The 13,620-nt window shown below is 38.7% G+C and overlaps 1 protein-coding gene across 4 annotated transcripts in view; it reads right to left on the bottom strand.

Annotated features, from left to right (window-relative positions):
- Nucleotides 1–13,620, bottom strand: part of KIF13A (kinesin family member 13A) — a 197,781-nt gene that overhangs the window by 112,424 nt on the left and 71,737 nt on the right. For all 4 annotated transcript variants that reach the window (XM_069493541.1, XM_069493544.1, XM_069493545.1 and 1 more), the window contains exon 3: nt 9,852–9,864. In XM_069493541.1, coding sequence (XP_069349642.1) covers nt 9,852–9,864 — 13 coding nt within the window. The remainder of the gene's footprint in view (nt 1–9,851; nt 9,865–13,620) is intronic.

Genomic DNA, 13,620 nt, shown 5'->3' with positions numbered 1-13,620 from the left:
TCCATGTTTAGCTACAAAGCCTTTCTTCCTCTGAAGACATGAAGTACTGAAGTAGTGAATGGTGATGTTTATTGTAATCTATTTTCTATTACTTAGATTACAGTATATGTTTAATCTTTCTCATCACATTATGAATTCTAGAGAGCAGGAATCACTAGTTTAATTACCTCTGAAGTCCCACAAACTCCTCACATGATACTTTTCACCAAAAGCTCTCATTTAATGTTTGCCTTATTAATAAATTTTGAAAGGATAAGTAAAAACAATTCCTAGAAAAAATACACAGCAAGAAGGTTATGCTGACATTGAGTTCACGCTGCTGCAACACTCTTGGACCCAGATATAAAGGCAAAAGTGTTATAGGATGAGGGTAGGAGTGCTGCATCTAGGTGGGTAAGGAAACAAGCAAAAGCCCTGGGAAGGATGCTGAAAGACGTTCCGTATTCAACCATGCGTTTGGACAGGAACAGAGAGCTGTCCAACAGGAATATAATGTGAGCCATATAGGTAATTTAAAATATTTCTATAGACACACTAAAAAAGCCAAAAGAAAGAGATGAAGTAATTTAATAATATGCTTTATTTAACCCAATACATTCAAAATATTTATCTTATATTCTTTTTTTTCCTTGTACTAAGTCTCTGAAATCCGGTGCGTATTGGCTACACTAGCCACATATCACAGGCTCACAGGCCACATGTGGCTAAATGGCTACTGTACTGAACAGTGCAGGTCTAGAGCTTGTCTCACGTGAGACCAAATGCTCAGTTTTCAGAAATTCACAGCAGCAAAATGGTAGAGGCAACAGAAAATGATGGCAGCCACAGGCCGTGCAACCAGACTGAATAAAACCTCACTTCAGATGGCAAAAGCTAGAGATATAATAAGGTTTTCCCCTCCTTTTTTCTAAGCAATTTTTTGTAAAATTAAGGTTTTGGTATACATCAATGTGGTTCTTTTAAGGATTCGGCCTTCCAAAAGTAACAATTTTATTTTGCTGTAATGTAGTCAATTTCTTCAACTCACTATTATGCCAACAAATTTACATACACAGAAGCAGGCTCAAACTCCTTGAAATTCAATAGTTCCTAACCTCACTTGTAAATATTAATAAAACAGAAAACACTGAAAGTGAATTTAATGCACATGGCTGAATTAATCAAATAAATCATATGTTACAAGATATTAAACACAATAATGATTTTAAAAGGAGCAAATTCAGTAAAAAAGGATAAGACCCTAAAACAAGGTGATTTTGCAGTTACCTACATTTTCCCCAAAACCCTTCCTTCTTACTCTTTCCTCCCATCTTACCTAAAACCCAACAAACACAATAACTCCTTTACAATCAAGTGGTGTCATAGTAAATACAATCATCTCTCAGTATCCTCGGGACATGGGTTCCAGGAACTCCCAGATACCACAATCCACAGATGCTCAAGTCCTTTATATAAAATGGCATAGTATTTGCATATAGCCTATGCGTATCTCTAGATCACGTATAATACCAAACATGATGTAAATGCTATGTAAATAGTGGCCATACTATATTTTTATTGGTATTTTTTTTTTTACTGTCATATATTTTTTTCCAAATATTTTTGATTCATGGCTGGTTGAGTTTGAAGATGTGGAAGCCACAGATACAGAAGGCCGACTGTATACTAGACTATACCTGACTGACAATCAGGAGGCCCAGACTGGAGCCAAGTTCTCCCACTGGATGGTCTTGGCCAACTCATGCCTTAAGCATTAGTCTCGTTTGACTTATTTATTTATGTATTTATTCATTTGCAACAGGATCTCGCTCTGTCACCCAGGCTGGAGTTCAGTGGCAGGATCGTAGCTCATTGTACCTCGAACTCCTAGTCTGAAGTAATCCTCCCGTCACAGCCTCCCCAGTAGCTGGGACTACAGGCACATGCCACCACATCCAGCTAATTTTTAAATTTTTTGTAGAGTTGGGGGTCTCACTATGTTGCCCAGGCTGGTCTTGAACTCCTGGCCTCAAGCAATTCTCCTGCCTCAGCCTCCGAAAGCTGGGATTACAGGCATGAGCCACCACACCTGGCTTTCCTTGGTTTTAAATAAGAGAGTTTGAATGGCTGGAGTTCAAAAATCTCTTCTAGCGCTGTAGAGCTAACTTGAGACGTGGAAGGTACTCAATAAATCTTGAGGGATGAAAGAAGAAAATGGAAAAAAGAGGAAGAATTTTTTTTTCCCCTCTGTGTAGCTCCTCAGGAAGACAATATATTTGTGCCAGATATAACAAGAGCATGAAAAGTAAAGGGTCCTAGAATGTGCCAGACATTCTGGGGCCACCTGGGAGTCCAGACACAGCTTCTGCAGGCAGAGCTCCTGTGATCAAGGATATTTTCTTGCACTCATCAACAGAGTATGCACAATAGCATAACTAGGTAGTGATTCTCCACCTGTCTTCTCCTTCTGCACCATCTCCTGCCCAAATCCAAAGTTAATCAGAAGGTGGCTAAACTAACAAGCAATTTCCCCCCTTTGTCTCTATTTGCAATACCTGGCAGACAGAAACCTTGGCCTCAAAACTACAGTCACACTGAGAAGGAAAGACACTCTGACTCTGAAAATGATGAGACAAAGGCTCTTTTGTTCCCCCTCTAAATTACAGAGAAGGTAAGAAGCAGATGTCTCATGCTTGTTCAAAAGGTTGCTTTTCTTTTTAAGTGAAACAGAATGTACTCCCATAAATAATGCATAATATGTAACTGGTAGAAGTATTCAAAGGTATGGCTGGGCGTGGTGGCTTACACCTGTAATTCTAGCACTTTGTGAGGCCAAGGTGGGAGAGTCACTTGAGGCCAGGAATTTGAGACCAGCTGGGGCAACATAGTGAGACCCTGTCTCTAAAAAAAAAAAAAAAAAAAAAAAAAAAGAGAGAGAGAGAAAAAAAATAAAAAATTAGCTGGGTATGGTGGCACGTGCCTATAGTCCCAGTTACTTGGGAGGTAGGGGTGGGAGGATCACTTTAGCCCAGGAGTTCAAGGTTACAATGAGCTATGAGCTATGATAGGCCCACTGCATTCCAGCCTGGGTGACAGAGTGAGACCCTATCTCTATTTAAAAAGAAAAAAAAAAAAAGGTATGCATGTGCCTTATGGTGAAATAAATGTTTCTCCCTCCAAGAGTACAAGCTGGCAAAATGCAACACATACCAAACAGAAAAATCCAAAGTACAAAGTACATAGTACAAAGCAATTTATAAAGATAGAAATTTGTATAAATTTCCCTTTGCATTCTGACATGCTACATTACACATGTTATATAAAAATTTTTAAATCTAACTTTTAAAAGTCAACCAGAAGAATATCTTTATCTTCTCCTTGCCCTAACACAGCACTTAGAAAAAATAACTTTTAGGGATTAGGAACAAAAGAAACTGAATTCAGGGAGTACAAGTCCAAGAATTCTCAACCCCAGCAGCAGAGCTGCACCATTTATGAATACCGAGCCTCTCTTCTTAATTTTCATTGGTTCTGCCTCCTCTTTCCATTCCCCAGAGCAGGATGAGCCTCTAGTCTCTAATGTCTTCTATTCCACTTCACCCTTTCTTCCTTGACAATGTAACAAATACCGCTTCCTCCCCCCTCCTAAATCTTCCCCCCAAGAACCTACCTGACCTTTCCAGGATAGAGACTGCAAACCTGTACAACAACCACTTGGCATCCATATCAGATGCTTTCCTATCATTTCCAACTCAACCCTCTCTAAGATGTAATCCGTCAACTTCCCACTGAACCAATGTAGCTCTTTTTTTTTTTAGTTTCGACTGATTTTTCAGTAACTCGGTTTCAAACCTCAGAGCCATCTCCAACTCTTTGTTGCCCTGTCGTCTCCTGTAGACTGTTAGCATCCAAGTTCTGGATATTTTATTTCTGCCATATTTTGATAATTCTTTCCTTCCTCTTTTCTAGTCTCATGGGCGTTGCTCCCGTACAGACTCTTACTACCCTTTTTCTGCTGCATTTTACTAAATACCATCTATAGCCTCCCTACTGACCAGACCCAATTCATTTTATGCTCTGCTTTCAGATCAACCTTCTCAATATGTCACTGCCGGGTTTGGTTTCAACTTCTTTTTAGATGTGTCACTGTGACACAATAAGAAACACGTATTTGGTCTTTGTCCCTGGTTCCTAAAATCCTTGGAATCAAGATGATTGGTGGCTGTGGGTCCCCGGGTAGCTTCGGGGTGGGGGTGGAGTGCTGGTCACCAGGAAGACCAAGGCAGGATTAGAGAGTGAAACTTTCAGCCCTACTCTTGACTTCTGGGAGGGGAGAGGGGCTAGAGATTGAATTCAATCACCAATGGTCAACAATTCAATCAAGCCTATGTGATAAAACCCCCCTAAATGTCCCTAAACTAGAGGGTTTGGAGAGCTGTTGGGCTGGTAGACACATTGAGGTACTGGAAGGATACAACCCCAGAAAGGGAATAGGGGCTCCATACCACACCTACATACCTTGCCCTACACATCTCTTCCATCTGACTGTTCCCGAGTCATATTCTTTATAATAAACTGACAATATTAAATAAAGGGCTGTCCTGAGTTCTGTGAGTCACTGTAGCAAATTATTGAACCTGAGGAGGGAGTCACTGGAACTCCTGATTTATAGCCAGAAGGTCAGAAGTATAAGTCCACTGGCATCTAGAGTGGAGGCAGTCTTGTAGGACTGAGCCCTTAACCTGTAGGGTCTGCATTAACTCTGTTGGGTTGTTAGTGCCAGAATTGAATTAAATTATAGGACACCCACAGTTGGTTTCAGAGAACTGGAGAATGTATTTGTGTTAGTAAAACCACCACACATTTGGTATCAGAAGTGCTGTGTGGAAATATAATTCCGTCAACTGGTCCAGTCAATTGGTCCAACTCTATGCTTTGTCCTTTTCTGAACACAGATGACACTCTCCTAGCTCCACCTCTTGGCACAGATGTTTACAATTAAATGACCGAACACGCGGGGCTTGAGAAGCTCCTGCACATTTTTCACGAAAAGTATCCCTAAGTATTGAATGTTTTCAATATTGTGATTTTTTAAATTTTATTTTCTACTTGTTCATTGCTAGTATAAAGAAACGTATTTTAGGCCGGGCGCGGTGGCTCACGCCTGTAATCCTAGCACTCTGGGAGGCCGAGGCGGGTGGATCGCTCAAGGTCAGGAGTTCGAGACCAGCCTGAGCAAGAGCGAGGCCCCGTCTCTACTAAAAATAGAAAAAAATTATATGGACAACTAAAAATATATATATAGAAAAATTAGCCGGGCATAGTGGCGCATGCCTGTAGTCCCAGCTACTCGGGAGGCTGAGGCAGGAGGATCACTTGAGCCCAGGAGTTTGAGGTTGCTGTGAGCTAGGCTGACATCACGGCACTCACTCTAGCCTGGGCAACAAAGTGAGACTCTGTCTCAAAAAAAAAAAAGAAACGTATTTTAACCATTTTTTCCTATCTTGCCAACTTATAAGTTCTAGGGAGCTTATTTGAAGATTTCTGAAGGTTTTCCAGCTTTATGGCCTTACTGTATATAAATAAAGATACTTTTGCTTCCTTCTTTCCAATTTGAATTTATTTCTTTTTCTTGCCTTATTGCACTGGCTGGGACCTCCTGTTAACGTGCAATAGAAGTGGTTAGAGCACAACCCTTGCCTTATTCCCCATCTTAGGCAGAGCGTGTTCAGTCCTTTACCATTAAGTATGTCAGCCGTAGATTTTTAATAGATGAGCTTTACCATGTTGAGGAAGTTTCTATTACCAGTTGCTGCAAGTTTGTGTCATAAATAAGTGTTGAATTCTGTCAAAGGCTTTTTTTCTTGCATTTACTGAGATGATCACATAGTTTTTCTTCTTTATTCTGCTAATACGATGCATCACAGTAATTTTTTTTCATAATCATGAAATTACAACTTTGTTTTTTTAGAGCAGTTTTAGGTTTACAGAGAAATTGAGCAGATAGTACAGTGAGTTCCTATGTACCCTCTCATACATCACTCCCCACAGTTTCCTTAATTACTAATATCTGTATTAGTATGGTACAATTGATGAACCAATACTGATTCAGTATTCATAACTAAACTCCACAGTTTATGTTAGGTCCACTCTTTGAGCTGTATGGTTCTATGAATTTTGACAAATGCATAATGTCATATATCTGCCATTATAGTATCATGCAGAATAGTCTCCCCTATGCTTTACTTATTCATCCCTCTCCTTGCTCTCTCCCAATTAAAGACAGTAACAATGGTAACAGTGTTTGAAGAGTACAGATCCGGCGACAGATAAAAAGAATGCAAGACCTTTCCCACATAGCAGTTGGGTAGAAATAGTGATAACTCAACAAAATATTCAAAATGGCACATCTCCCCGTCCTGCTAATCAGCATTCCTATCTTGGAATATGTATTAATAAACTGTACAAAATCCTTACCCATAATACAAACAGTGTACATTACAGCTAAGTGATTCTTATTATCATCACATAATTAGACATAATCTTAACAACTCCCCAAACACAGACTACATGAATAAATTAGTCCTTAGCAAAACACCAACTAATGACAAGAGAATCCAAGTTGGTGGTGAAGTCTACAAGGTTCAGAGGACACTTTCCTCTTTTGGTTAGGCCACAGAGAAACGCACAGAGGGGCTCAGCAGGGACATGGACCAGCCAGGCATTTGGATATTCTTGAAAATGGATTCAGGGCAGCTGGATCTATCTGTTTCTAAATCCAAACACTAAGTTCTTAATTTTGGTTTTAGGTTTTTCAGATTGAGAATTATCTATTGGGTTATTTTCCAAATCAGTTATGCCACTTTCTATAATTTCTAGTTCTTGCCAACATTTTTTAATTTTATGTTTTATCTCCTTGAAGTATATTTTTGAAGTTCGTGCCTAATAATTTGAATATCTGAAGCATCTGTGGGTCTATTTCTATTTTTTATTATTTCTGTTCATGTTCATGTCACATTATCTGGTCAGGTACTTCTTTATCTTTGTGTGTTGGACACTGTACTTTCAAAACTGCGGCATCTTTAAAGATTTAGGATTATAATCACTTCTGCCAGGTGCTTACAGGCACCTGCCTTTTGGTATCATTTTGATCCAATGTTTGTGCTCAAGGTTTCCTGGATCATGCAAATGACTTGGAACTGCACAGCAATCCATGTGAAGGCTGATTTATCTTTGTTTCGTCTTCATATTCCACCCAAAGCTGGGTTTCAATCCACTTTGCCAACCCAAAGCATAAGGAGATTACAAAGGACTCCTCCCAACAGGACCTGAACTCCAACTCTCCTGTCCATGTAGGCCCCACAAAATAGTCAGAATATGTATTTGTTTTGCATTTAAGCTGCTTCTTCCTGAATGGCATGTACCTAAATACTAGGTTCGTCTCTTTAAATTTTCACCTCCTTTTGGATTTTGGTCTAGCAATTCCTCACTAACTTGTTATATCTCCAGTGCCTTCAAGCATAGGCTTTTAATATTTTGCCCAGTCCTAGTTGTCCTCAGTGGGAGAGGCGATGCTAATAACCGACTTTGTCACTTCTGAATATAGAAGTCAGAACAAGAACTTTCACTCTATGAATTTCACAAGTAGTTTGCCCCTTGTGGTCTTTAATACAATTGATTTTATATTATATTGTGCATATACAGTCATCCCTCAGTATATACAGGGGACTGGTTCCAGGACCCTGGCATATACTAAAATCCATGCATACTCAAGTCCCGCAGTCAGCCCCGTGAAACATTCACATATGGAAAGTTGGCCCTCTGTATATATGGATTTCACATCCCTCAAATACTATTAATATATTTCTGATCCGTGTTTGGTTGCAAAAATCTGCATAAAAGTGGACTCAGGCGGTTCAAATCTGTGTTGTTCAAGTGTCAACTGTATTCTCTACCCAACCCGCATTAGAATCCTAGGACTGGGTCTAATTCAGTTGTCCCCTGCCGGGAATAATTATTTGTTAAATTGAATCAATCAGTTTTCTCTGATGGTTTTGCTTATTATTTACATCAAAATCTCACTGTTTTAAATAAATAAAATTTCATTCTTATATAAGCATCATTAGAAGCACCTTTCCCTTCCCATTTTCTTTCAACATTTATATAGTATCTACAAGGAAACGCCTGTATCTACTTAGTGTCTTTTTTTATTGACTCTATTGTGTCATTTATTTGATTTCAAGATAATCTTTATGCTTTCCAGATGTGCCTTATGGCATATGTGTGTGTGTGTATACATATATATATATATTTTTTTTAACGTAGTGAATTAGCATTAATTTTATGTTGAAAATTTTATGACATTTCTTAGGAACTAGCAATAAGATACTTAGCAAAGCCAAAGCTAGGAATCACTAACTATATATACTGGCTAGAAAGCAACTAGAACATTCCTGTGTATAAAGAAATGGTGGTTTTTAAAAAAAAAAAAAAAATGTTTTTGTGCCTCTTTTCAATCTCAGTGCTTTTCCTTCACTAAGTAGCCATATGTAGAATTGCTCAGTATTCCAATGCCTTTTCCTGTGGGGAAATAAATATATACAAGACTGACAGTCTGTTCTGAAACTTTTGGGAACCAACAGCAAGGGAAGTAAGAACTAGATAAAGAGAACTCCTAGCTTCCAGTGGCAGAGAGAGTATTTAAATTGCAAATTTTAGGGATTATATCCACAGCAGTTGCTCAAGGAGAATCTCCTGATCCCCCAGATTTAGCCAGGATGCCACTGCCTATACTTCTGTAACACTGTATCTTTCCTCTTTCTTAACAGATCTCATATTATTTGTTCAATGCATGCCTCCCTCGCTGAAGTTGAAATCTTAGTGCCAAGGACAATACCTATGATGCTTTCAATAAATATAAAGCATGCAACAGCATTTTAGTCAGTTCCCATAATATGAGAGCCAAATTAGATTTTTCTTCATAATCCCAGGGGAAAGTAAGCCTTGCTTAGTCTAGATTCCATACAGTCACCCAACACATCTTGGATGCTGACCATACAGTGTATGGACATCTCAGGAACCACAGCAATAGTCGGTATCATTGGCCAGCGGCTGGTCAAATTTCTCATTCCTTTTGGTGCTAAGTGTCTCTGATACTCAATAAAATGCTCACTGGTAACAAAATCAACCTTCAATTATTCAGGGGCTGGTCATTCAGATCCCTTATTCTCATTTCCTCCACTCCACCCCTCCATCTATTCTCTAACTTTTGGGCTTCTCACTGGTAAACATGCCATCAAAGATTGGCCAGAGCAGTGGGGGACAACTCTAAGTGACACATTGTGACGGGCAAGGAGCATATAAAGTTGGCGGAAGGTTGGATCTGTACCTAAAAGAACTTTTCCAATGACATCATCTATTCTTAGTAGGGCACAGAAAAAGACAGTTTGTCTAATCAATCAGTAATCACAGCTGTTGTGCTATCATTCTATGATGTTACCATTTTGTCCTTCCATGTTCTAGTGTGGTGACACCATACAGTCCTAGCTCTTCTACCCACTCCATCTGTGAGTTAGGACATGCTATTTTACCTCTCTGAGCCTCATCTCATCATCAACAAACCAGAAACACTAACCTGACAGGTTTGCTCTGAAGATCAGAGCATTCTTTCTGAGAATGAAATAAAGTACAGAAGTGCTTTATAAACGCAGAGTGACATTCTAATTTTATATCATTACCAACATTATTTGTTCATGGCGTAAGTTTCAAATCTCAAGGGGACAAATATTCTACATGGGCTCCTGTGATGAGTAAAATCCAAGATTTCTGCACACCAAGCCAGTAAACATGCCAAATTCCTTATCAGTGCTTACCTTGGGAGGTTTCCTTAATGATGAGGAGAAAACATTTTCAGCAGCAGAGATACAAAAGGTTGTCAACACAGCAGCCACATCAGAGGGACACAATGAAAGAGAAAAAACATAAGGTAAATTCAACACCTTGATAACATGATCTAAAAGATATTCTTCTTCATGAAGAATTCAAACACATTACTGCCTTAAAAGATAAACTCCTATATATATGCTCAAAATACAGTATGTATAATGGATTTCTTTCCTGTTTTAGAATAGATCCAGACAGTCATTCAGAGTATTTTCAATGATCGTAAGAAATGCCAATGGAAGAGTACAAAGATAAAGATGCTACAATCATTATTGCATGTGGTCAAATATTTTAAAATCAATTTTAATATTTGAATTCTTAAATTGGTGTTAAAATGAATGCATATTTTCCTTTGATAAATACATACATATAGTTTTTCTCACTTAATAACCATGGTTCCAGATGATAATTTTCACACATTTTTAACCCTGAATAGAAATTTAGAAGCAAGATCCATCCTTCCCCCACAACTAACCACACATGCACTTTTTAAAAAATGTTCACTTTTGCATGTTAATAACTCAGAAATTACTGAAACTGTACCTGGAGAAAACTCTGAAAAGGAAATAGTTTTTGAGTCAACAAAATATTAGGTTGACTTGCTTTGTAAGTATTTGAAAGTTTTCTTGTGTACAAAATTAAGACGTTCAATTATGATTTCTAAGGTATGTGATCCTATGATAGTTCTTGGGCTTCCTGATGTAGTTATTCTTGATCAACCTCTGATATCCTCCATCCATAAGCTATAAAATTACTATAAAAGAGAAATGGGTGTATTTCCCCATGGCCTTAATCCTTCATCACAGGGAACTGAATCATGAGCCTAAGAAAAGCTTTTCCAGGGCTGAGGGCGTGGGAATCAAGAGGTACCAGCAAAAATAGTATGATGCCTTTTCTCCATCATTGGATTCAACAGTCTTCACAGAGTTCTAAGGGCTCCGAATAAAACCCAGAGCTCAGCAGCAGGGAGAGAATGTCCATGGACTCTATAATCCTGTGCACAATTCTAAACTTTTGAGTGTAGGGAAAGAAAAATCATCATGCTCCGACAATGACGAAGCTGAAACATCATTTTCTTGAAAGTCAATCAATTAGCTGAAAGGAAATGAGCCCTATCCCTGATGTCATTACCTCAAACAGTGAGGCACGACCGGAATGCTATTTTTTGTCTTCAGGTTTTAGAGGAGAACTTTGTCTAGAATAACTGCTATGTCTGGCTGCTATCAAGCAAGTCTCAACATACTTGTATGTCTACCCTTTAAAATAAGATAAACATTTATAGATGTATAAATAAAAATGCACAAGCGTTTTTTAATTCTAAGAAAGCCATAAATTTCCATTCTGTACATAAAACTTGAGACTTCTGCCAAGAAAATTTCCTTAAGTGGAACACTACTCTGGAAGGCATCTGCTGTTCTAAGCAGGTAGAACAATAATGAAAAGTTTATGCACTGCCCTTTTGACTAAGCCTTCTTATTTTGCTTGACTTATTCTTTAAAAGTCATTTAAATCATTGCTTTATTTAACAAAGAGAAGAAAATAACGCCACGATTAAGGCAATCATATGAAACAGCATGGACCAAGTTAATAAAATACAGTTTTCCCATTTATGCTATGATGAACCAAGGAACCCAGTGGGGGTGGGACACACTAACAGGAATCCCAGGGAGTTTTCTCGTGTGGTTCCTTTACACCACAGCCCACAGTTGTAGTACAGCAATCATCACCAGCGGCACAGAACCAGTGCTGGTTTGTAGCCAGCAGTACATTTACTTCCTGAGTGGTCAATAATACAATTATCCTTTTCATTCTTCCTAGAAAACCAATCCTATTTCAGCGTTTTAAGTTTTTTAAAAGTCTATCATTTTCACTTAGAAAGATGACATTATATACACAAACTTAATCATCATTCAGTTTAGAACAAGGATCCTTGCTACAGCAGGAAAAGTGGAGAAGTAAGCCAGGTAGTGTATCCCAACTGTGGTTTATTAATTGGTAAACTTCCTGGAGGTGTGAATTAGGTGACAGGCTGCTAAGTCACCCTTATTAGGAAGCAAGGTTACTGCCACAACCCCCAGAGGATGCATGTCTTTGGTAGTTGTGAAGAAAAAATTTTCCAATGTGAGTAATACTGATACTATAATCAAATATAGTATGCTATCCTCTTTAAAAAAAACTCATGCTATTACAACATAAAAATGAAAGATTTATATCCATATATAAACTATTACAATAACTTAAAGGGAGGCCATATGCTGAGACGTCTCCAACACCCTGGGTTCCTACCTAAACAAAACAAAACTTAAGCTTAGCTAATCAGGAGCAGCCAACTGAGCATTAGTTCAGGAACTTTTCACCAAGACAGTCCAAATAAGGCAACTGGTCAAACTTTAACCAATCGGGTGGAGCAGATGGAGGGGGGAAAAAAAACTTTAACCAATCAAATAATTTCTCTGCTGTGTTTCTGGGTCCACTCTATAAAAGCTTTTCCCTCTCGCTCCTTCAGTGGACCCCTGAAGGAGGTCCGTTTGGAGTTGCCCAATTCATGAATCACTGTTCAAATAAACTCTTTAAAATTTAATGTGCCAAGGTTTATCTGTTAACAATATGGAAAAAGATGAAATGAGGATAAATAATATAAACATCAGATTCAACATAATCAATATTAAATATATATATATTTTTAAATTATGGCCCTTTGTTGATTACATCAGTGAAAGCCATGTCTCTTGGGCTGGTCCAGCCTATTGCTAACTGCATGGCTCCACTACAGAAAGAGGCAATGTTTCTGCTAAGCAAATACCCATTGAACGAAAAAGAATGTCCCTTCAAACAGACTTCACAGACCACGACACACAGGCTTGCTTACTGATGCCTTAGAAAACAGCATTCCATCGACATTTGCCCGAAGATGTGTTTATTCCTGACCACTCTCTACTGCCCACTCTCTCCTTCACCCTCCAAAAAGTCCTCGTTTTCAGTTATATGAACCTCTGTAAGAATTAGATTTTGTTGTGTACATTCAAAGAAATAAATTGAACACAATTTGACACTTCAGAAGACAAATGGGTAATAATACTTCTAGGTCCCAGGATTTGGAGAGAAAATAAGGAGGTGCAGTTCTACACTAATAGTAATTCTGTTTTTGCAAAACACTGAAGCTCCCAGGACAAGCAGGTTGATCTCTTCATGGTCACCTATGCCATTTATTTTCACCACACAACTCACGCAAATTACATGCCTTTATCCCACTTTGTCTGCTCACTCTGCCTGATCACACCTGCCCACTCTTTAAGGCCCAGTTCAAGGCTCGCCTCTCTCAATGCCGCACCAACTTTTGAGACCAACTTTTGAGACCAACTTTGTCTTCACTTCCTCTAATACTCCAGGATTCCTATGGCCAACAAAACACCTTGGCACTTACTGGCACACATGAAAGTTCTATAGCCTCCGGTAACTCTCTCTGTATTTGAGTCTCATGTAGCTTTAAGATTCAAACCTCTTGAAAACAGAGGCCACACCACATGCTACCTTAATAATCCCTGTCCCCAATCCCCCCTACTCATGTAGGGCTCAGCACATTATAAGAACTTAGACATAATTTTTTACATTAGTAAGTTAAACATAATCCAGATATGAGGATTTACTTCAATCACCACCACAATCCCACAATTTGGGAGAAAGGGTGCCTAAATTTAA

Source organism: Eulemur rufifrons, chromosome 18, assembly GCF_041146395.1.
Source record: "Eulemur rufifrons isolate Redbay chromosome 18, OSU_ERuf_1, whole genome shotgun sequence".
NCBI lineage: Eukaryota > Metazoa > Chordata > Mammalia > Primates > Lemuridae > Eulemur > Eulemur rufifrons.
This window is presented reverse-complemented; position numbering and strand designations above follow the sequence as displayed.